This window comes from Nannospalax galili, unplaced genomic scaffold (genome assembly GCF_000622305.1).
Source record: "Nannospalax galili isolate Female #2095 unplaced genomic scaffold, S.galili_v1.0 scaffold111, whole genome shotgun sequence".
NCBI classification, from domain to species: domain Eukaryota; kingdom Metazoa; phylum Chordata; class Mammalia; order Rodentia; family Spalacidae; genus Nannospalax; species Nannospalax galili.
In genome coordinates, this window is record NW_008330487.1 from 449497 (window position 1) to 474845 (window position 25349).

General features: G+C 41.5%; 1 protein-coding gene across 3 annotated transcripts in view; it reads left to right on the top strand.

Annotated features, from left to right (window-relative positions):
• Positions 1-13750, top strand: part of Ptp4a2 (protein tyrosine phosphatase 4A2) — a 32979-nt gene extending 19229 nt beyond the window's left edge. For all 3 annotated transcript variants that reach the window (XM_008848115.3, XM_029553597.1, XM_029553596.1), the window contains exons 2-6: positions 858-1565; positions 3808-3900; positions 9111-9241; positions 10284-10358; positions 11426-13750. In XM_008848115.3, the coding sequence (XP_008846337.1) occupies positions 1470-1565; positions 3808-3900; positions 9111-9241; positions 10284-10358; positions 11426-11534 (504 nt within the window). In that variant the 5' untranslated portion in view covers positions 858-1469 and the 3' untranslated portion in view covers positions 11535-13750. The remainder of the gene's footprint in view (positions 1-857; positions 1566-3807; positions 3901-9110; positions 9242-10283; positions 10359-11425) is intronic.
• Positions 13751-25349: the final 11599 nt, after the last annotated feature.

A 25349-nucleotide genomic window follows, 5' to 3' on the forward strand; every position in this document is an offset into this window, starting at 1 on the left:
AAGAGGCTGTCAGATCCCCTGGAACTGGAGTTACAGACAGTTGTTAGCTGCCATGTGGGTGCTGGAATTCGAACCCAGGTCTTCTGCAAGAACAGCCAGTGTTCTTAACTGCTCAGCCATCTCTCCAGCCCACTTTCTTTAACCTTAATCATTATGATTTAAATGAAATTTTAAGATCCAGGCATTGGAAAATGAGTTAGAAATAATTCATTAGCACTGGGTGTGCAGAGGCAGGGGGATCTCTGAGTTCAAGACCAGCTTGGTCTAGAGTTTCAGGCCAGATGGGGCTATAGAGAGACCCTGTCTCAAAAAGACCAAGAAAAAAAAGAAATTTTTTAGCCCACCCAGAAACATTGAATCAGTTTTGAAAAAAGGCAGAAGTTTCTGTGATTTAAAAAAAAAAAAAAAAGCTTGTGGTGGTACATGCCTTTAACCCAGCACTTGGGAGGCAGAGGCAGGCAGATCTTTGGGAATTCAAGGCCAGCCTGTTCTACATACTGAGTTCTAGGCCAGCTGGGGCTACAAGGGAGGTCCTGTTTCAAAAAGACCAAAATAAATAAACAAACATACATTTCTTGGTAAACCAGGCTTGGTGGCACACACCTTTAGTTCCAGTACTGGGGAGGCAGAGGCAGGCGGATCTTTGTGAGATCATGACCAACTGGGGCTACAGGAAGACCCTGTCTCAAGAAACAAAACAAAAATTCTTGGTGTACCCTCTTATCCTGTTCCTCATGGATGGCAGTATTTTAGAATTGAGGCCCTGTCTTTAACTCTTAGAGAATGTGTGCTTACTTAAGGCTTCATATTTGTTGTATTCTTAATCTCACTTCATTTTACTTTGTTTTCTCCCTCAGGTTTTTCGTTGGAATATACGTTGCACATTTATGGCGATTCTGAGCGTGAGGGCAGACTTCTGCCAGGCTCAGCACAGCGTTTTCGCTGACAAGTGAGCTTGGGGTTCTATGTGCCATAATTAACATTGCCTTGAAGACTCTGGACACCGAGACGAGACTGGCCTCAGAAGCAGTTGGCTATTTTTTTTTTTTTTTTTAATTTTTATTGCAAGCATACTTCTTTTAACGACTCCAGTAAAATTAAGCATCAAGTAAACGAAAGTGGAAAACAACCTACACTTTCAACTTTTCTCACTAGTGCCTAAATGTAGTAAAGGCTGCTTAAAATTTGTATGTAGTTGGATTTTTTGGAGGCTGAAGGTATCCATCTGCAGACATTGAGGCCCAGGTTGAATTTGATTCAAGTGGATTCTAAACGCTTCTGCCTATGTTGAAGAGAGAAGCTTTATAAGGAGCAAACAAGTTGAATAGAGAATAGTGATCAATAATAGGCATTTTAGTGGTCTTTTTAATGTTTTCTGCTGTGAAGCATTTCAAGATTTATTGATTTTTTTTTCCCCTCCATTTTCCCTACCACACTCACACACACGCTCACACTTTTTATTTGCCATAATGAACCGACCAGCCCCTGTGGAGATCTCTTATGAGAACATGCGTTTTCTGATAACTCACAACCCCACCAATGCTACTCTCAACAAGTTCACAGAGGTAAGAGTGCAGCAGAGTCTGCTTTTTGGATTGATTTATAACTAAGACCTCATTAAAAACTTAGTATTTCTGTAATCAAAGTATGGATGGATGTTTATTCTATCCTAGTTTAAATTGGTTTGAATTTGTTGTGATAGATTTAAAAAAAAAATGTATACGGAATTTTTGGAAACAATAGAGATCATCTAGTTCTTTTTTTTTTCTTGTGTTCTTTCTACATTTATTAGCAGTTCTTTTGTCATATTTTCAATAAAATTTACATGTATTGAAAACAGTATATACTCAGCATTGCAGTAAGCAACGAGCAGTTTCTAAGGGCATAGGTATAACTGTTCTACAAGATATAGGTACCCATATCATTTTCCTCTTACAGTTAATTATACTTAGGTTCAAAGCCACTTAATAGTTTAATGGCATGTTGTATATGGCAGAACTAGCACTCAAATCTCTCAAACTAAAACTCATGTTAGAGGGCTGGCAAGATGGCTTAGTGTGGGTAAAGGCACCTGCTCTCAAGCTTGACACCTGAGTTCTATCTCGGGCCCACATGGCCGGAGGACTGACTCCTGCAGGTTGTTCTCTGACCCCCACACACATGCTAGGGTACATGGGTGCCACTTCTTCCCCCCATGCACACAAATCAATAAAGATGTAAAAACAAAACAGCTCATTTTCTGCTTCAAATGTAGAACATGTTTTTACCACTCTTGATGAAAAGCTAGCCCATACTACTTAGTCATCATAATTACCAGAGTTCAGAAACTTGGGGAAAGGAACCTTGTTACAGGTAGTGTAGGTAGTAGTATGTGGCTCTTCTTTTTTTCCCCCTGTTGGTAGTGGACAAACTCAACTCTTTGGCAAATATTTGAATGTAAACTTTTTAATCATTTTTAGGTTATATCATCAAAATGTGATTTCTGTTGATGTATTTATGGAGTATACACAGCTGGATGGTCTCCAAGGAATTCTCATTTTAGGAATGGCAAAGCTGAGGCCAAACAGATTTTATCATAAAAAGTATAACAACTTTTTGATAAATGATAACTGAAGTTTATTTTAAGATTATTTTTTATTTTCATTTCTACTTTTGTGGTAGTAGGGATTTAACCCAGGGTCTTAATGCATGGTAGGCAAACACACTACCACTGAACTATATATATCCCTTGTTGTACTTTTTATTTTGAAGCAGTCTCACTATGTTGCTCCAGGCTGGCCTTGATTTCATTTTATGTATCAGGCAGGCCTTGAACATGTGATCCTTTTGTCTTGGCCTCCCATGTAGCAGAGATTATGGATCTGTGCCACTAGGTACCAGCTAAAACTCATTAAATTTAAAAAATTTTAATTTTATTTTTTTGAGACTGGGTCTCCCTGTAGCCCCAGCTGGCATGGAACTCGCTCTGTAGACCAGGTTAGCCTCTTTCTTGAGATCCACTTGCCTCTGCTAGCACTAAAGGTGCGTACCACCAGCCATTTAAATTCTTAACTGGGAGCTGGTGGGATGGTAGAGTAAATAAAGGCATTCAGTGTCAAATCTGATGACCTCAGTTTGATCCCTAGAGTACATGTGGAAGGAGAGAACTGACTCTTGAAAAGTTGTCCTCTGACTTTGATATGTGTACCATAGCATGAGAGAGAGAGAGAGAGAAAGAGAGAGAGAGGAACTCCAGTTCCAAGGGATCCGATGATGGCTCTCTTCTGACCTCCATGGGCATTGCATGATACAGGTGCACTTACACAATGCAGGCAATACACTCATACACATAAAATAAATAAGTAAATAAATATCTTAAAAATTCATTAGCTCAACCTCCTTAGTGTCATTTTCATAGTTGTCATAGTATTTGCTTTATGAATTTGTCATATCTCCTTTAACCATCCTTCATTTTTGGACCATTAGTAAGTATTATTTCTACCCTTTTACCATTCTGTTCAGTCTATGGTAAAGATGCCGCATAAGCAGTCCTTTATGTCTTTAATTACCTCCTTTTGATACAGGTCCAGAAATTGAATTTCTAGCTCAAAGAATATGTGAATTTTAAAGTTTTTGTGTTAATGCTACAAAATTGCCCTTTAGAAAGAAGAATCTTTCAGGAGGAATGTATTTGTATCTACTGCATGTTACTACAATGAGATGAGTTTTGATTTTTGCCTAAGAAATGTCATTGTTTCAATTTAGAATAGTAAAGCTTTGGGTTTCAGATTCCAAATGCAAGTCCCTTAATAACTATTTTTCTTTAAGGAACTTAAGAAGTATGGAGTGACAACTTTGGTTCGAGTTTGTGATGCTACATACGATAAAGCTCCAGTTGAAAAAGAAGGAATCCACGTTCTAGTGAGTGTGTAGTGTTTTTAAGGGTTTGTTTTGTTTGTTGTTGTTGTGAGAGACCCTGACTCAAAAATCAAGATGAATGGTGGCTAAGTAGGTGGTGTTCTGGGTTTCTGCATACCTGCACTCATGTACACATATAACACAAAGAAAATGGAAATTGTCATTTTCATATTTTAGAAATTAATTCAACATCTAGCTTTTGTTTGTAGGATACTAATTTGAATATAATAATTTCCATTCAACATTCTTCAAATATGGAAATACCTATTGCTGTGTTGTAAATAGTAAGTTAATGACTTAATGTTTAATGAATAATTTATAGAAGACAAAAAGTTTAGGGAAAAAGATGAAGGGGATTGGAAAAGGCATCTTGCTCCAGAGTGATCAGCTTAGTTTCTAACACATGGGTAAGTTTCTGAAGAGCTCTGGTGGGTTTAGATTTCTACCATAGTTCAGTTTAAATACTAAGTATACTAAATATACTGTTTCCTTACAGAAAACAAGAGACTTGAATTAGTTAAAAATCTTTTCCCCTAAATAGTTGTCTGACTCACAGGAGCAGCTTTTAGGAGCATGTAATGAAATGATCTTACAGTCTTAAATGTTTTTGTGAAGGCAGTGTCGTAGGAGAACTGGAAAGTTAACATAATTAGGTAGGAAGAAAGTAATAAGGGAGATAGACAGTTCTGTGATCTGTGTTAAGTTGGCTAGCGGCTGGGATGGCAGTTGATGCCAGTAGATTTTCTTGTTGGTAAGGTGGTCACCTCATGTCTGTGATCCATAGTTTCCTCACTTTTGCTGTAGTAAAAACATGAAAACTAAACACCCCAACATGGTGGTTTTTAAAAAAATATTTCTAGGGGTTGGAGAGATGGTTCAGCGGTTAAGAACACCGACTGTTCTTGCAGAAGACCTGGGTTCGAATCCCAGCACCCACATGGCAGCTTACAACTATCCGTAACTCCAGTTCCAGGGGATCTGACAGCCTCTTCTGTCTACAGCCTCTTCTGTCTTCTGTGGGCATTGTGCAACACGGGTGCACTTACCTACAGGCAGGCAATATACACATACACATAAAATAAAAATAATAAAATATTTAAAGAAATGATTTCTAGTTGGCATTATAGTAATTGGTTTGTATTCATATCTTTTTCTTTTTTGAGACAGGATCTTACTTACTATACTTTGTAGAACAAGCTATGTAGAACAGGCTGGCCTGGTTCTGCCTCCCTAGTGCTGGAACTAAAGGCGAGTGCTACCATGTCCAGCCACAAGTTCATTAGAAAAAACTGTGTATGTACTGTTAGTGTGGTGTGTGCACATATGCATGTGGATACATGTGTCCATGATTATACCTGATTATAGAGGCCAGAGGTTGATGTCTCTGATTTCTGTCCTTTATGCTTTTTTTTTTTTAAAACTTTTTGAGACAGGGTCTCTGTAGCTCCAGCTGGCCTGGAACTCACTATGTAGACCTGGCTGGCCTTGAACTCGGAGATCCACCTGCCTCTGCCTCCTGAGTTCTAGCGGCTGGGATGGCAGTTGATGAGTACCACCATGCCCAACGAATATTTTATTATTTTTATTTTATGTGTATGAGTATATTGCCTGTATTTAAGTGCACCTGTGTCTTGCAGTGTCTGAGGAGGTCAGAAAAAGGCGTTGGATCCCTTGGAACTGGAGTTACAGAGAGCTGTTAGCCACCGTGTGGGTGCTGGGAACTGACCCTGGCTCCTCTGCAAGAGCAGCCAGTGCTCTTAACCACTGAGCCATCTGTCCAGCCCCAGTTTTATTTTTTTAGACAAAGTCATGGATTCAAGGCAGGCTTCATACTCCCTGTGTAGTTGAAGGTGACCTTGAACTGATTCTTCTGCCTATACCTCCTCAGTGCCTCTGCCTCCTGATTGCTAGGGTTAAAGGGGTGCATGACTATGCCTAGCTCTTTTCCTCTTCTCTTTTTGTGACAGAGTCTCCCTGTAGCCATAGCTTGCTGGAATTCTCTATGTAGAGCAGGCTGACCTTGATTACAGAGATCTGCTTGCCTCTGCTTCCTGAGTGCTGGGATTAAAGGCATGTGCCACCACACTTGGCTTTATTTTTTAAATTTTTTTTCTTTTATTACCGAGAGAGAGAGAGAGAGAGAGAGAGAGAGAGAGAGAGAGAGAGAAAGAGAGAGAGAGAGAGAGAGAGAGAGAGAGTATACATGTTCCATGGCATGTGTGTAGAGGTCCAAGGACAACCGTGTGAAGTCAGTTCTCTCCTTCAATTTGCAAGTGGGTTTCAGGGATCCAACGCAAATTACCAGGCTTTGGTGGCAAGCACCTTTACTCATGACCCAACCCTAGGTTAGTTTAATTTTAAATTTTTTTCTTTTTTTGATAAAGGGTCTCACTGGATAGCCCAGGCTTGCCTCGAACTATCAGAAATCTGTCCACCTCTGCCTCCCAAGTGCTGGAATTAAGGATGTGTACATCCTATATCTGGCAGAGTCCTGTGTTTTTTGTTTTGTTCTTAAGGAAAAAAAATTAAAATTCTATACTATACATTGTAGTGCTTGTCCATCACCCTAGCACTTGGGAAGCTAAGGCAGGAGGATTATAGGCTGAAGACCAGATTGGGTCACTATATAGTTACTATGTAGCCCCAACCTGGCCTTTATAGTGAAATCCTGTTTCAAAAAACAGAAAGATTCAAATTCTGATTCTGAATTTAAGCTGAATACAAGTAAATTTTTTCCCTATTGTGAGTGAATATGTTCCTTGGTGGTGTATGAGAAACCTTGCTTTGATAATATGGCAGGATAAGAAGATGGATGGCCGTTAGAGTCAGTAACATTGGAAACACATTCATGAGGTAGGAGTGAGCTAAAGAACCTGAATTAGTTTGTGGAAGATAATGTTAGACCTAGGGTTTATTCCAGCCCCTTAAATTTAGCTTTTTGTTTTCTTCTAAATAACTGTGATCAGATAAAATTAAAGCTCTAACTTAAGCTTGAAAAAAATAAGAGCATTACCTTTTCCTACACAGATGGAGTTAATTTCCATTATCCCAGTAAAGAGGTTTTTAGAAAGTTTCACTGTAAGAGGATGTCCCTCAAATGAGACCTTTCGGTTATTTAAATGCTCTTGGAAATCAAAGGCACATTGGAATAGGCTAATGGTGGTTCAGCAGTGTTCACTGAGATTCTGATATTTCTAAGTTACTAATGCTGCTTTAAAATAGACTGCTGGTGTTTTGGCTTATGCTTGCAATTCTCATAGTTGGGAGGCTGAAGCATAGAGTGTCGCATGCCTTCAATCCCAGCATGCAGGAGACAGAGGCAGGCAGATCTCTAGATTGAAGCCAGCCTAGGATGGTCTACGTAGCGAGTTCTAGGCTAGCAGGGGTTACGTCTCCCAATTTCCTCTCAATAAAAAAGAAAAAGAGCCGGGCATAGTGGCACTCAGGAGGCAGATCTCTTTGAGTTCAAGGCCAGCCTGGTCTACATTGTGAGTTCCAGGACAGCTGGGGCTACAGGGAGACTCTGTCTCAAAAAGACCGAAAAAAAAAAAAAAAAAAAAGCTTCGGGGGCTGGAGAGATGGCTCAGTGGTTAAGAACACTGTTGTTGCAGAGGACATGGGTTCGAATCCCAGCACCCACATGGCAGCTAACACTGTCCGTGACTCCAGTCCCAGGGGATCCAATGGCCTCTTCTGACCTCCACAGGCATTGCATGACATGGGTGCACTTGCCTGCATGCAGGCAATACATGCATACACATAAAATAAAAATAATAAAATATTAAAAAAAAAATAAAATTAAATTTAAAAAAGAAAAGGAACTACTTATAATTAAGGGTAGCAAATTTTCTACTTTGTTTCTTACCTCAGGTGCATTTTAATGGCATATTAGGAGAAAGTAAGCTCTCCACTAAGGTGCTTGCTTACTGGTCTTACTGCTACTTACAGTTAAACTCCGAAGTGACAATTGCTAATAACAACACTGCAGCCCTTTAATTATGAGGCATAGTTGACAATTCAAGCATAATGTGTTATTGTGATTAATGGGCTACGTAAAATGTTGTAGTGGTGCCTGTAATGAGTGCAGAATCAATTTAGTGCTCTGTTGCTTTTCTAGTGTTCCTATTCAGTCTCAATACCATAGTCTCATGTCTCATGTTTTTAAGAAAGTTCTCCAGTGCATTTTTGTCCTTCACGAGGGAGAATATAAAATGTGAATTCTGCCCATTTGTGTTAGGATTGTTAGGACCTCTTGCTAGGTAGCAAGGACGATTAAAGAAGCAGTAAATCCAAGTAGGGCTGGAAGATACATTGGTGAATATAAGGAGAGAAAGGGAGGCTGGGTATGGAGGCGTATACCTGTAATCCGAGCACTGAGGGGCAGGGGGCAGAGGCAGCTGGATCACAGTGAGTTTGAGGCCAGCCTGGGGTGTACATAGTGGAACCTTGTTTGTGGGGGTGAGGGAAAGCCAGGTGTTGTGGCTTATGCCTATAATCTTAGAACTTGGGAGGCAGAAGCAGGAGTTCAAGGCCAGGCCTGAATAACATGAGACTGCTAAAGAAAGAAGAAAAAAAAAGTGATCATTGAACTAGCCTTGTTAAATAGGCTATGTATAATTTAGGCAGAGGCTTTGAAAATTTTGTTCCTGGCCTGGAGGAGGCTTTTGTTCCTGGGCTGGCTCAGAGGTTAAGAGTACAGCTGCTCTTGCAGAGGACCTAGGTTAGGTTCTCAGCACCCATATGGTGGCTACAAACTGTCCTTAACTCCAGTTCCAGCGGAGTCCAAAGCCCTCTTCTGACCTCCACAGCATGACATAGGTACACTCACATACACGCAGGCAATATAGTCATACACATTAAAAAAAAAAAAAGTCTTTTAAGATAGGCCTGGTGATATAACATGTTCAGTGAGAGTTCCATCTGTTTAGTTCCCAGCATTGATACATTGATACACACACAGACACACACATGCACACATTTGTTTATATGTATGTGACACTGATTGTATTTCAGTTGAGAAAATTAACCTACTTAGCAGATTTAAATTTTGGTCTTGGATAATTCTTCAGCAATGATCAGAATTGTGTCAATATGTATATGTGATATAGTTAATTCAGTTAGGCCTGGCCTGGTTACTGTTTGTAGTTCTTCTATATTAGGATGTTAGTCCCTGAGAACATAGCAGCTTAATATAAGAGGTCATTTCTTTGCAGGATTGGCCATTTGATGATGGAGCTCCACCCCCTAATCAGATAGTAGATGATTGGCTAAACCTGTTAAAAACCAAATTTCGTGAAGAGCCAGGTTGCTGTGTTGCAGTGCATTGTGTTGCAGGATTGGGGAGGTACCACTCTCTTACCTTTTTTTCTGAATTCTTCATGCCTAAGTAAACCAGCTGAAAATGTCACTTTGGTAGAATTTGCATATATTATACTAAATAATAATTCAATTACTGGAAAGGAAATGAGAGCAAATGCTAGTGTCATGAGTTCTTAGAACAGCCATTTGTGTTTCATTGGTTGTCTGATTTTGATGCCATACCACATCTAATGAGGATTCTCGCCTCCATTTCAAGAAATCAGATTTAGGACATTTAAATGGGCAATAAATTAGAATCATTTTAGAGACTGAAGTATCTACATAGTTTGGATTGAGATGAAAGGGAGTTAAATATAAGATATTTAAACTCTTAAAAGGAGATGTATAGACAAAACTGACTTTTATTTTAAAACCTTTTTCTCTGAGGCCGGAGAAAATGCTCAGAAGAGCTCTGGCTGGTTTTGCAGATGATCGGGGTTCAGTTCCTGGCACCCACTTGGTGGCTCACAACCAACTGTCTGCAATGCCAGTTCTAAGGGCTCAGATGTCCTCTTCTAACCTCTGTGGGCATTGCACAACATGGTTGCACCAACATATGTGCATGCAAAACACTCACATACATTAAATAAAGAAATATATAAATAAATAATTAAAAAATAAAAACCTTTTCTCTGAGCTTTGCTTGGGATAGTGTTGCATTTTTATCAATAGCAGATTAAGTGGCAGTTTGTAATATGCACTGTGACTCAAGAGTGTGACTTGCCATTGCCTCAAGCTGATTGGTGACTCAGCCTGTTAAAAATTAGAAAAGCTGGGTAGGGTGGCACATGCCTGTAATCCCAGCAGTTGGGAGACAGACAGAAGGATTGCCCATGTGTTTGAGGCCAACCTGGTCTCATATTGTGAGACCTTGTCTCAAAAGAAAACATAAGATATATTACCAAATTAAGGGGGGGGCGGAGCTCAAGTTCTGCTTCATTTCTGTAATGTGTAAACTCTCAATTTTAAAAGAAATTCTTAGATTCCAAGACTTAAGGATATTTACACATGGTTTTCTCTCTCTTCAGAGCACCTGTACTAGTTGCACTTGCTTTGATTGAATGTGGAATGAAGTATGAAGATGCAGTTCAGTTTATAAGACAGTGAGTATGAAGATTGATGTTTAAAAACCCCAAATGAGATTGAACACGAGGAAGAAACTATGGAAAGTATCCATTTGTAATATGGGATAACTTTGGTTTGGGCTTAAAATGGATAACATCTCACTGATGTAGTACTTCTCCTAATGGATTTCAGAACACCATCCAGTGTAGCTTTATGTGACCAACAGGGAAAAAGCACCTATAGAAGAACATGTTAATCACTGGGGACTCTTGAAGTGGCCTCTTTTGACACAAATCATGATGGAATATCCAGGCAGAGCCTTGTTCTTTCTTTTTAAAAAAATAAAGATTAGCCAGGTATGGTGGTGCATGCCTTTAATCCCAGCACTTGGGAGGCAGAGGCAGGTGGATCTTGGTGAGTTTGAGGCCAGCCTGGTCTGCATACAAGTTCCAGGCCAGCTGGGGCTACTTGGAGACCCTGACTCAAAAAAAAAAGAAGAAGAAGAAGCTGGGCGTGGTGGCTTACACCTTTAATCCCAGCACTCAGGAGGCAGAGGCAGGGGGATCTCTGTGAGTTCCAGGCTACCCTGGTCTACATAGCAAGTTCTAAGTTCTAGGCCAGCTGGGGCTAGAGGGAGACCCTATCTCAAAAAAAAAAAAAAAAAAAAAAAAAGAATGACAAGGCTTGCATGCTTATCTCTGAGCCATCAGCATCTCACTGCATGGCTTCTGTGTGTGTCTTGAACCTGCTCCTTCATCTTAGTATGTTTTAGTTTTAGGCTTTTTTTTTTTTTTCAAAGCAACCTAAATATTTGCCCCTCATTCTAATCTGAAGAATATATTAATCTAATTGGGAGGAGTGTAGTCAGATGTGTCTAGATACCATTCTGATCTCTAAACAGACTATAATGACCGGCAAAGACAAATTTTCTACTCTTTTTAGGGGGCTTGGAAAGTTCATGTTCCAACTTTTAACGGTGATGGGGTATGGGAAGGCTGGTTTCTATCAGGAAGTTTGTTAGCAAGATGTTAGGTCATAAGTAATGTATTTCAGTAAGTCATGTAGCTCCTTTTTACATGATAATTTGCCATTCTTGTATTTTCAGAAAAAGAAGGGGAGCATTCAATTCCAAACAGCTGCTTTACTTGGAGAAATACCGACCTAAGATGCGATTACGCTTCAGAGATACCAATGGGCATTGCTGTGTTCAATAGAAATAAGCGAAGGCTTACTCGATTGTGGCATTTAGAGGGAACTCTTGGTACCTGGAAATGTGAATCTGGAATCTGACCTGTGTCATCTAAGTAGTGATGGATTCAGTACTCCTCAACTCCTAATGATTGGGAAAAACACAAATGATAAAGCCCCTTTATAACATGAATAAAATGTTTAAGAAAAGAAAAAGGAAAGGAAAAAGGGATTAATTTAGTGAAAGATGATTTTGCTCCTAGTTTGGGAGTTTTAATTTCTTCCAGATTGATTATTTTAAAACCTCTTGTCTTTTTTCTTTTTAAAACTTTTTTCAAAATAGGTCTTTAAGGAAAACCAGCAGAATATTAATCAGCGTGGAGCCAATTGTTGGGGAGCACATGCTTCCATTATGCTTGGCACATAGGTCTCCTTGTGGTGGGATTTGGGGGAGGTGTTTTCCCCATCTTCTCTCCTTCTGCCCCCCCCCATACACATTGTAGATGGACTAGAAAGAAGCCCTTATTGCTCTCTGTGTGCGTGTGCGTTGTGTGTGTGTGTGTGTGTGTCTGGCAGCCTTAAGCCCACCTGGGCACTTTTAGAGAAAAAAAAAAAAAAAAAAACAGTGGCGCATATATGATATGATCTGGGTGGTTTTAGTCTTTATTGATGATGGGTGTTCATGGTAGGTTCTTTTCCTCAAAGCCCTGATCTAGCTTTAGGACATTAGAGCAGCCAGGAGCCTGTTGTTGGCAGTTGTGAGGAAATGCATGTAAAGAGGAGGCTGTCTCCTCAACAACCGAGAGTAGAAGTCTTCTTTCCCAGTCACTGAAGCCAGTGAGCAGCCTAGAAGAGGATCTTTCTCCAGGCCATCTTAAAGTTGTGTCCAGGCAGAGAATTAGCATGCTTTCTACAAACTAGAGCTCTAGACTGTAGCACTGCTCTGATTTTCTGCCTAATGATGTCATAGAAAGTTGATATCTTAAAGTCTGAGAACTTATTTGTACTCTGAATTTTCAGAAACAAAGCAACAGCAAATTCATCCACAGTATTTTGGTTTTGAGAATTGCCTGTGGTGGTTATTTTCCAAATTACTCTCTGTATGTACAGTTCAGTGGTTACACTGAACTGTTATTACTAGGTTCTTTTGAGATTAAGAAGAAAAGAAAGAAAAATCATTGTCAGAACCAGTAGTAGTGAGTGTGTGTCTACAGGCTGTAACAGGGTAGAAGGGAGACATCAAACAACCCAATGAGTAACAAAACAGACTATGTTGCTTATGACATTTTGTAAATTCTCTGCTGGGCTCAGTGTGCTGATCTAGAAAAGCTGGTTATCTTCTTTCTTTGGAAGGCAGTTAGGACCAGGCTGCATTGACAAAGCAAGTGGAGGGGTATCACCAGGGGCTCTGGTTCTCTTCACCTAAATATTATATACTTAATACCCAGACTCTGAGCACAGGCCTGGCATCATCTTTGTCCACTGAAATTTGCTGTGCAGAGCCATATGCTTCCCGATTTGTTAGTATCAGCTTGGTCAGTAGGAATGGACTGGGACTTGGTCTTATACTGATGATACCTCAGACTTTGGTTAGCTATGTGAATTGCCTATTGCCTATTTCCTATTGCTGGAGTTGTTTTGATTTTTAACTAAAGACAAATTTGTAAAGTGTCTCCTCCCTCATTCCGGAAAATAAGAAATAATGCTTTTTGACATTGTTTCTAGAATTTTAAAGTAAAAAATGATGGTACTATCAAATTTTCTTTTTTCAGCACATGACAGTAGATTCCTTTAACATAGACTCAGGATCAAAACATTTCACCCTCTTAAGTTCAGATTGATTAAATTAGTACCAACAAAAACCTTTTCCATTTGACATGCTCTGAATTTTGGTGCATGCACATGCTCACGTGTGAGGGTATATGCATACTTTGTTCAGCAGTATCAGTGCCTGCTTGAGTTAGAATTACATTTCCTGGCTCTGTGTGAGGAGAAGGGTATATAAAGTAACATGAAACAGCCCTCATTTTGTTTTAAATAAGACTAATGTTAATTGTTCTCAGAACTGGACTTTTTTTTTTCTCAAAATTAAAAAAAAATTTCTTTTAGATTTAATGAAGTATTGCTAGCTGAAGCCAGTTTTGACATGGTGAGAGAGATGTCAGACTGAAAGGTGTGCAGCCTGATTTAAAACCAAGCCCTGAACCCTTTTAAAGAACAATAAAACATATTTTACATGCTCTTTGTGCGGTTGTTTTTCCTCTACTCCTGAACTGTTCTTCATCTATATCTGCTCCCCTTTCTCTACTTGATATTCTTAGGACCTGATTTGTGTCCTGATAATTTACTGCAGGAGGTGAAATGGTTAGAAGTGCTCAGTATGGACATAATTTAAAAAAAGTACTTTGTTTTTATGTGTATGCGTGTATTACCTGCATGTAGATAAGTGCACCCATGTCATGTAATGCCCGAGGAGGACAAAAGAGGCTGTCGGAGTTAGGGACAGTTGTTAGCTGCCACGTGGTGCTGGGATTTGAACCCAGGTGTTATGCAAGAACAGCCATTGTTCTTAACTGCTGAGCCATCTTTCCAGCCCCTAGTATGGACATACTTGACCATAGTTCAAATACAATTAGTCTGTTTTCTGGTTTCATTCTTGGGCACAGCATTGTAGGAATTGAGCATCATGGGTTTTGGTAGAGCCTAAATAAAAACTGCTATGCTTTAAAAGGAAAGTGGGGAATTAGCTACTTTATGTGTCATAGGGTTTGTGGGTGGGAGATTTCTCTTTAATCACTGGTGTACATCTATCCAGACATTTCTGTCTAAGGTACAAAGAATTAAATGGTAAAATACTGATTGCATTTTGGAGGACCTACATCTAAATGAAATCAGATAGGTAAAGTTCTAGTGGGTACATGCCAGGAAATGCCTGTAATCTCAGCATTCTAGGTGAGAGATGGGAGGATGGTGAGTTCAAGGCCTGCCTAAGCTGTATGCAAGGCCCTGTCTCAGTAAACAAAGCTAGAGGGGACGGCTCTAGTACTTAGAATTCATTGATCCCATTGTGCCCTTCACCAAGCTTAGATTCTGATTCACTGTGATAATTAGACTGTACAGGAAATTGCCTTGCCTTTACCTTGGCTTTTTGAGACAGGGTCTCACTATGTAGCACTGATTTGGCCTGGAGCTATATAGACCAGGCTAGCCTGTAACTCAGATCTGCCTGCCTCTCCTCTGCCTTCCTTGTTTGAAAGGTTCAGATTTAAATTCCTTCTCTGTCCATTTCATTAGCTTTTCTTTCTAGATCATTTCTACCACCCTACAAACATACACTTTCTTACATACTGAAAATATATATGAGAGGCAGGTTAGATGGCTCAGCAAGTCAAGGGCACCGGCCATCAAGCCTGAAGACCTGAGTTTGGTGCCAGAGGCTTCACACATGTGCTATGGCACATAGGCACACAAATTTATGAAAATGTAGAGACTTGTTTGATGCCACACCTGCCCTCTTATTACTGTTCTGCTCTGTCCCCCACCCCTCTTGGGAATAGGGCCACAAGCATGCTAGGCAGACTACCACTAAGCTACTTCTGAAGCCTTTTGTTTTGGTCTTTTTTGAGACAGGGTCTCCCTGTAGCCCTAGTTGGCCTGGAACTCACATCCACCTGCCTTTGCCTCTGGAGTGTTGGGATTAAAGGCATGAGCCACCACTCCTGCTGCAACCTTCCTCTTATAGTAAAAACCCTGTATCCTCTGCTTCCCTTTGAGCTCACTGGTGAGGATTGATTTTTCCTCATTTTGTTTTGTCCCTCCAAGACAGTCTGCCTGTAACCTCAGCTCAAGTGGGAACTCTCTGTAGGCCAGAGTGGTCTGTCTCAGAGATCCACCAGTCTTCTGAGTTGAGTCCTGGGATTAAAGTCTTGCACCACTGTACCCAGCTTGTGTGTGTGGTATTTTGGTTCTGTTTATGAATGTTTTACCTGTATGAATGTAAGTTCACTTGTGCTTATGATGCCCATGGAGGTCAGATAAGAGTGTCAGATGCCCTGGAACTGGAGTTAAAAATGGTTGTTAGCGTGGGGCCTGGTGGTGTATGCCTTTAATCCCGGCACTTGGGAGATGGGTGGACCTCTTCTGAGTTCAAGGCCAGCTTGGTCTACATAGAGTTCCAGGCCAGCTGGGGCTACAGGGAGACTGTCTCAAAAGTGGTTAGCTGCTGTATGGGTGCTGGGATCCGAACCTGGATCCTCTTACAAGAGTAGTGAGTGCTCTTGTGCTGGAGAGATGGCTCAGCGGTTAAGAACACTGTTTTTGTGGAAGACCCGGGTTCAAATCCCAGCACCCACGTGGCAGTTAACAACTGTAACCCAGTTCCAGGAGATCTGACAGCTTCTGTCCTCCACAGGCATTGCATGACACGAGTGCACTTACCTACATGCAGGCATAACTCAAAACACATAACAAAAATAATAAATATTTTTTTAAAAAGTAGTGTTCTTAACCACTGAGCCATCATTCCAGCCTCTTGTCTTTTTCAAGACTGTGTCACTCTGGCCCTTGCCAGCCTTTAATAATGTAGACCAGGCTGGCCTCACCTTGGAGTGATTTACCCCTGTGTTGTGAGTGTTGGGATTCAGGTATGTACCACCATCCCCAGCTTCCAGTGAGGATTTAAAAAAAAAAAATTTCACGTGTATGCCTGTATTGCCTGCATGTAAGTTGTGCACCTGTGTCGTGCAATGCCCACGGAGGTCAGAAGAGGGTGTCGGATCCCCTGGGACTGGAGTTATGAACAATTGTTAGCTGCCATGTGGATGCTGGGATTCAAACCCGGGTCTTCTGCAAGAACAACCAGTGTTCTTAACAGCTGAGCCATCTCTCCAGCCCCGAGGATTCTTTTTTAAGATTTATGCATATGATGAGTGTTTTGCCTACATGTATGTAGCTGCACCATGTGTCCAGTGCCTACAGAGATCAGAAGAGGGCGTTGGATCCCTGGAGCTGGAATTGTAAATTGGTGTGAGCCATCATGGGTACTGGGAACCAAACCCAGGTCCTTTTTGAAGAGCAGCAACTGGTTTTGCTGTTAACTGCCACATCATCTCTCCAGCCCCTTCGATTGGGAATTTGATTTCACAGGAATTACCCATATTAAGGAGTACCGGAACCTCTGGTACCAATCCAGTGTCAGGCCTTCTGCAGCTTTTGGCATATTAACTTGTCAGAATCGATCACTTTGAAATTACTCACTGTTGCATGATAATGGTCCCTCAAAGGTATGCACATCCCAAAATTGCTAGGACCTGTGACATGGTCAGGGGGACTTAGTGGATGTGATTAGAGGTCTTGAAATAGGAATCTCCTGGATGATCTGGGAGAGCCTGATCTAATTGCATGAGTTCTTCAGAGCAGAGAATCTGTTGGCTAAAGTCAGCAAGATACAGTGTTGCTGACTGCAGATGGGTGAAGGGACCATGAGTTGGCAGTAATAATCTGGAACCTACAAACGGCAAGGGATGATTGACCCTGGATTCTCCAAAGATTGTCCCCTAGAGTCTCCTACAATACCTTGGTTTTAGCCCCACATGGTCTTTGACAGAACTATATGATAGTTTGTTTTGAAAAAGTTTCACCTTGTAGCTCAGGTTGGCCTCAAACTCATCTGCCCTGTGGATAGTACTGGGTTTATAGGTATGTGCCACTACATTTGACTTTAAACCTAAAAAAGCTTTTTAATTAAAAAAAATTTAAGTACATTTATGTGTGCGCACTCATGGAGGTCAGAGGACAATTTGTAGGAATCTATTCTTTCCTTCCACCATGTTGGTTCCAGGGACTGAACTCAAGTTACCAGGCTTGGTGGCAAGCACTTATACCTGCTAAGCCATCTCATTAGTTCTTTTTTCTAATCATATAGCTCAGGTTGTCTTCTGCTTCCAGAGTGTTGGGATTAAAGGTTTATACCACCACACCAACTGGGAGTCTGGTTTTTTTTGTTGTTGTTGTTGGTTTGTTTTGAGACGTGGTCTTCCTGTGAGACAGGGTTCCCCTGCAGCCCCAGGGGACCTGGAACTCACTGTGTAGACCAGGCTGGCTTTGAGCTCAGAGAGATCTGCCTGCCTCTGGGGAGTCAGTTTCTTAATAACCAAGACCCTGGGTTTGGTGGCATATACCAGTAATCCCAGCAGACAGAAGGCTGAGCAGGAGGATCTTGAGTTCAAGGCCATCTTGGGCTACATTGTGAGAGCCCATCTCAAAACTCAAAAGAGCCATGATTCAGAGGAATAAACAGCCTAAGTGTGGTGACTAGAACTATAAATAGGAAGAATGAGGATGTAAGTATTTGAGGGCCTGCCACATACTGTCCACTGTCCTAGGTACTATGGATACACTGAGGAACATTATGGGTCAACAGACGGAGAAGACAATAAATAGATGTTTCCACGTGATCACTGCTGTGAGAACATAAGAAAAACTAGGGAAGAGGGTAGTGATTGGTGACCCACGTGGAGTTAGATGGGACTGCTAGGGAACATCTTTGAGGAAGACAACAGAGCCTGCTACAATGATGTGCATGTGAAGATGGTGCCAAGATTTTCCAAGTGGCATGTACTGGAAATACTGTGCTTGGTGTGTTTCGCACAGCAGTGCAGATGTTGGAATAGTGAATGAAGGGCCAAACTTGGGCAGAGGCTCCATTTTACTGATACAGTGACACAAGGGTGGTGGTTTGTGATTACATTGCAGTGTCAACGTATCACAGTGAATTTGCAAAGTATTGTTTCTCTGGAGGAATCATTAGGTTCAACCCTGTGGTTTGTTGTTTTTTTTAAGTTACAGTTTTTATTTATATTTGGTCTTTGAGACAGTGTCTCCCTGAGGCCCCAGCTGGCCCGGAACTTACTACATAGACCAGGCTGGCCTTGAACTCTACAGAGATCTGCCTGCTTCTGCCCCCCAAATGCTGGGATTGAAGGTATGAACCACCATGCCCAGCTATTTTTATTTTATGTGTATGAGTGTATTGCCTGCATGTGTATAAGTGTACCTATGTCCTGCAATGCTCACAGAGGTCATAAGAGGGAGTCGAATTCCCCTGGAAGTGGAGTTACAGATGGTTTTTAGCTGCCATTTGAGTTCTGGGAATTGCACCTGGGCCCTCTGCAAGAGCAGCCAGTGCTCTTAACCACTGAGCCATCTCTCCAGCACCTTGTATTAGTTTTTTAAAGACATGTTTGTTTTTTTGTAGCCCAGGCTGGCTTAGAACTGGCTGTGAAGTGGAGGATAACCTTGAACTCCTGATCCTCCTGCCTCCACCTTCCAAGTGCTGGGATTATAGGTTTATACCACCACAACAGGAGGTTTTGTTGTTGAAACAGGATCTTGCTATGTAGCCTTGTCTGGCCTGGAATTCATAATCCTGCTTCAGCCTCCTAAGAGCTGGAATCATCACATGTAACTACCACATCCTGCCTACCCACGTCATTCTGGATCAGAATCTCTGTGGATTTCTGCTTTTTGCAATGTGGAGCCACTGAAGAAGCTTGGTAATCACAGCAGTTACAAGGGCAGACCTTTGTGCAAAAAAGGTTATGTAAGGATCTCCTTAAGTTACAGGCTATATTTGTCAGCACCGTGACCGAGGTGTACTGTCATGCACAGTTATCAGTTGAGTGAAAGAGTGAATTGCAGAGTGCTGAGAGATTCTAAAGGCTAACGATGGCTTGCTGTGGTATGGGGCAGAGGCGTTGGCGCCCTAGCCAAGGGAGCAGCAGTGGACTAGGGTGGAAGACATCTTTTTCAGCCACCATTGTCCAGATCTGTGTGAAAGGTGACCAGTATATTAACAGTCACCTTTCAAAGAATTAACATCAGCTGGGGTATTTCTCCAGGGAAAGGACTTGTTAAAGCCCTCCCAACCCCACCTGTCTCTGGTTTTCTCTGCATATCACACAGACCAAAACCAGTTTCAATAATTCACTGCTTACAGCTTTGCCATCTGCCCTGCAAGAGGCTACTGGTAAGTGCCGCCCTGGTACTGGCTGTGTCGCCCGGGCCTTCCTTGCTGTTTTGAAAGCAGGGAGTTGGGAAGATAGAGTGACAAGAGAATAATACACCAGTGTTGAGCTCTACAGTGCTCAGAATTTTACATGCCTGATCAGATTTCGTCTTCACAGGCCTCGTCGCCAATCCCATTTTATAAACAAGACACTGAAAAGTGAAGATAAATAGTAAGCAGGTGACAGGGTCAGTATGCTAATCCCGGAACTGTGATTCTAAAATTGGTACTTTGCTGCTCGGCAGTATTACTGTTGTAGAGTGTGAAGATGTTCATTAGGGATTTCTTAGGCTTGGGATAGTGCACAGGAGTCCCTGTTAATTGAGCTGTATTTTTGATATTAAGTGTGGGGGCAGAAGAGTTGGCATGCTCACGCATATGCTTTTGTGTGTGTGTAGCAATTCAGACTTGTCAGTGGGTTTAACTTGTACAAACTGTATCGGGCCCTGCTAGTAACAAACCAGGACATTTGAGCAGCATGGTTTATAGTTTGTAATTGCCTTCCTGTTACTGTTGCCTGCTTCTCCTGCACGTAGAGTACTACTCCAGGATTGGTATTTGATCTAAGAAATTTTCAAATTGATTTTATCTTCAGTGCATTAATGCGTGGCCTCAATTCCTGCCAGAGGCATTAGATAACCAGCCTGGACATGTTTTAGGAATCGTAACTGTATCTGAGCTGCCAGTGGCTTGGCTTTCAGTCAGTCTAGATAAATCGCTTTCCTGAAAAACCCTTTCTATCTAAGGCCTTTGACTTGTTTTTTAGGGCATCTCAAGTTTAGGCCCCTTGCAATTGGAATGTATTTCCCAAATCACACTAAAACACACAAATGGGGATTTGTTGACATGAGTAGATTTAATCATTATCGTCTTTTTAGAACCCAACACATAAATATTCAAGGAAAGATGTGGAAATCAGCCCGATTTTCAAGGGTACACAGTTATGATGCCTTTTAAAATCAGGAAATGTGAAATATGACCCCAGTGATGAAAATACTATTAATGTGGTTGAGTGCAGGGAAAAGTAGAGGGTGCTCTGTAATTTCATGAGGATTAGCATAGGTAAATGTTTTTAGTTAATTTTTTCCCCATCTCTAGAAGTGCAGAATAGATCGCAGCTGTGTGAAAATACCAATTAATCATCTTCTAATGCTTTTATGCAAATGATTATGTTTGACTTTCATTTAGAGTTGCCATTAACACCTGGAACTCTAAGACTGATACCAGGTAAAAATTGAACGAATGCATAAATTAAATATTTGAATCATGTTTAGATTAATTTATAGTCCCTTTGTTCCTTAATCCAAGTCCTATTGAAATCTAAAGTTTATGAATACTATGATTACAGGCATGTGCTGCCCCGCCTGGCGTTTTCTTAAATTTATTTTTCTTTTATGTGTACAAGTGTAATGCCTGCATGTATGTAAGTACACCTTTGTCATGCAGTGCCTGTGGAGGACAGAAGAGGGCATTGGATCCCCTGGCACTGAAGTTATAGATGGATGGTAGCTGCCATGTGGTCCTGGGGATCGAACCTGGGTCCTCTGCAAGAGCAGCCAGTGCTCTTAACCACTGTGCCACCTCCCCAGCCCCTTTACGTTTTCTAAGTGAAGATTTTTCCTTCCTGTGAACCATCTTTACCTTAAAAGATACACACCCCCATCCCCCCACCCCCGCTCTCATCTCTTTTTTTCTTTTTTTGAGACAGGATCTCATACTGCAGCCCAGGCTGCAGTTACAGAATAACTTACTACATAGTTCAGACTATTCTTGAATTTACAATGGTTATCCTGGCTCAGCCTCCCAAGTGCTGGCCAGGTTTACAGGCATGGGCCATTATACTTGACTCAAATAAAATTTAAAATTTCTATTATTCCCAGCACTTGGGAGGCAGAGGCAGGCAGATCTCTGTGAGTTCAAGGCCAGCCTGGTCTATGTAGTAAGTTCCAGGACAGCTGGGGATACAGGGAGACCTTGTCTCAAAAAGACCAAAAAAAAAAATTTCTATTATTTTATGTGTATCAGCATATTGCCTGCATGTATGTAAATATACCCACGTCATGTGGTGCCCCCAGAGGTCAGAAGTGGATGTCAGATTTCCTCGGAACTGGAGTTATAGACAGTTGTTGCCTGCCATGTGGGTGCTGGGAACTGAACCCAGGTCCTCTGCAAGAGCAGCCAGTGCTCTTAACTGCTTATCCATCTCTCCATCCTCTGTTGTAGAAATTTGAAAATTGAATTAAAAGCTCTGTTTTGCTATTCAGGGGTAGCCATTCCTAAGATGGTGAGTTCCTTTACCCCTCAGGTGTAATTGTAAATTATACAATCATGCATCTTGTTTTTTATTCAGTCACAGTAATGTATACAATGCTATTGGAAGTTTACCATGTCCCATGCACTCAGAGTTTTAAGTCTAGTATCTTCTGAGGGGGAAGTGATAGTGTCTCCATTTTACACATTAGGACATGAACGCTTGGGTTGAGTAAGTAGCTTGCCCAGTACCATATGTCTAGTAAGTGACAGAGCCATAATTCTGACCAGAAAAATCTAAGTGAGAAATGTTGATCAAGCAGGGCATGCATGATGGTGTTCTTTAATTCCAGCACTTAGAAAGTTGAGGTGGGGTGTTCATGAGTTCCAGGCCAGCCTGGGCTGCACAGTGAAATCCTATCCAAAAATAGAAAATACCAAACAGAAGAGAAGCACTGTACCACTGCATAGCACATTCAGTAAGTGGAGATGATGATATAATGATAGCTGAAACCAGATTGTTCCCTTGAACACACTTTTCTCTGTGACCTAAAAACTGAAGGCTGCTGGGCATGATGGTGCACACCTTTAATCATAGCACTTAGGATGCAGAGGCAGGTGGATCTCTTTGAGATCAAAGCCAACCTAGCAAGTTCTAGGCCAGCTGGGGCTACAGGGAGGCCCTGTCTCAAACACACACAATGGAAGCTGCTCATTCTTCCTTGACCCATGTACTAAAGGGCAGTGGGAATTGAGGGGTTAGCTCACCACATCCAGACCATTGTTCTACTCTTGAGTAAGCCTAACAGAGACAGTGCGCTTCAGACTGTCACCCCTCCCACCCCTCAACCCGTGCCCCAACCTTCTTCTGCTTTCCTCTGCTTCCTGTCCCATCACTCAGTGTACAGAATTCCTTGGGCCATCAAGATCCACCCTAAGCCATTGTTTTGTCTTGTGAATTCCATGTCTGTTTCAGCTCTCTCAGCACTGAAAGCCTCTACTCCCTTACGCTAGTACGCTAGTGACCTGTCCCAGTGGAGTAGGATGCTGTGCTTCTTAGGGAGTTAGGAGGCTTACCAGTGTCTGAAGGGAAAACAGTTGTGTGTTTATAGACAAACATCCACACATGTACACATTGGTATAAATTTTAATGACATAATGATAACAATTTATAAAAACAACATGCAGTATTATGTAAATTACATAAAACAATTGATTCCACAGAATCTTTTTTTTTTTTTTTTTTTTTTTGGTCTTTTTGAGACAGGGTCTCCCTGTAGCCCCAGCTGTCCTGGAACTCACTATGTAGACCAGGCTGGCCTTGAACTCAGAGATCCGCCTTCTACTGCCTCCCAAGTGCTGAGAGGCAAGCTGGGGCTACAGGGAGACCCTGTCTTAGAAAGATTAAAAAAATAAAAGACTCAGAACAGTAAAGACAATACCAGAACTTCGTCAATGATGAGAGAAGTGTCGTTTTGGAATTGGATAATAGTCTTTGCGTAGTAGACTTTGCAGTTTTGGATGCACTTTTCATGCCCTTCCAATGTCATATTCAAGGACGTGTTGCACTTGTAGGTTTAATCTGATTCAGTAACATTTTCCCTAGTACTTATTTTAATTTTTTAAGAAAATGTTTATTATTTGGGGCTGGAGAAATGGCTCAGCAGTTAAGAACACTGTTCTTGCAGAAGACCCAGTTTCGAATCCCAGCATCCACATGACAACTAACAACTGTCCGTAACTCCACTCCCTAAAATAAAAATAATAAATATATTGTTTAAATGTATTATTTTTATTTTTTGTGTGTATGTATTGCCTGCATGTAGGTAAGTGCATCTGTATTGCGCAGTGCCCACGGAGGTGAGAAGAGGCTGTCAGATCCCAGGGACTGGAGTTACGGACAGTTGTTAGCTGCCATGTGGGTGCTGGGATTCGAACCCTAGTCTTCTGCAAGACAACCAGTGTTCTTAACTGCTGAGCCATCTCTCAAACCCCTTATTTTAAATTTTAAAATTATTTTTCATTTCTTTCTTATTTTATGCGTGTGAATGTTAATGCCTGTATGTATGTAAATGCACCCATGTTGTGCAGAGCTCAAAGAGGTCAGACGAAGGCACTGGATTCCCTGGAAATGGAGTTATGGACAGTTGTTAGCCACCATGTGGGTGTTGGGAACTGAACCTGAGTCCTCTGCAAGGGCAGCCAGTGCTCTTAACCACTGAGCTGTCTCTCCAGCCCCTCCAGTACTTTAATCTAGGCAGTCAACAATGAGGAACCGAAGCTCTCATTTGGAGCACTTGCCAACTCCTGTGCTTACAAGTGTTCCTATTGCACACCATACCCAGATTTTTTGGATGTCTTTCTATTCCTACATGCTCTGCTTCAGTGATTTCATCAAACCCTGGCAACTAGGTGTACAGATGTTTCCCAAATCTGTAATTCTTACCCTCTCCCCTCTCTGTTCTAGACCCATTGGTCCTGGCATTCTAACAGTATCTCAAGCACTTACCCATGGCTTCTCTCATTCAGAGCCATCTGAACCAGACACCCGAGGAGTCGTCCCAGCTTCTTCTCTGGGCTTCATTGCTCTCTCCTTCTGCTCTGGTGCCAAATACATGCATTCATTCATTCATCCATTGAACTTTTCCGAATGTTTAGTTGCATAGTATATTGGGTGGAAGCATTAGAGCTTAGAGTCAACCTACCACACATAACTTTTGGCTGTCATTTAACTTGCTTTATAACCTTGGGAAATTTACTTGCCACTCTCTTTCCGTTTTCCTGAATATAAAATGGAATAATAGACTCTCTGTATGGGCAATTTCCAGGAACCATGGGTTAAAACACTGAAAACAGCCTGACTGAAGAAACATTAGCTGTTGGTGTTTGTTGGGCTAAATATTTATGCTGGGACTGCATCATAAGTAAGTGCCACTGTTAGTTTCCTAAGGCTGCTGCAGCAAAGTACCATAAACTAAGAGGTGTAAAACAACAAAAATTTATTGTTTTACAGTTCTGAAGGCTAGACGCCAGAAATCAAATTGTCAGCAGGGCCATGCTCCCACTAAAACCTGCAAAGAACCCTTCCTGGCCTCTTCTAGTTTCTGGTAGTTGACCGAAACTCTTGGTTACTCGGGCATAATTCCAATCTGTCTTTGTCATAACAGCTGTTCTCCCTGTGTGTCTCTGTCTTCACATGACTGTCTGAAAAAGACAAGAGTAAAATTGAATTGGGGGTCCACACTCCTCCAGTATGATCTCATCTTAAGTAATTGTATCTGCAACATCTTTGTTTCTAAATAAGATCATCATCTGATATCCTGGGGTGTGGGACTTCAATGTGTCTGTTTTGAGGGGGGCACAACCTACTGTACTTGGAATCTCCATGTTCTTCCAGAATTCCTGTGTTGAAATCCTACCCCCCAGGTGATATTTGTAGGTGGGGCATATGAAAAGTGATAAGGTGGTTAACAGTGTCCTTATGAAAGAAATCCCAGAGACAGCTGGACCCTCCTAGTGTGTGAGG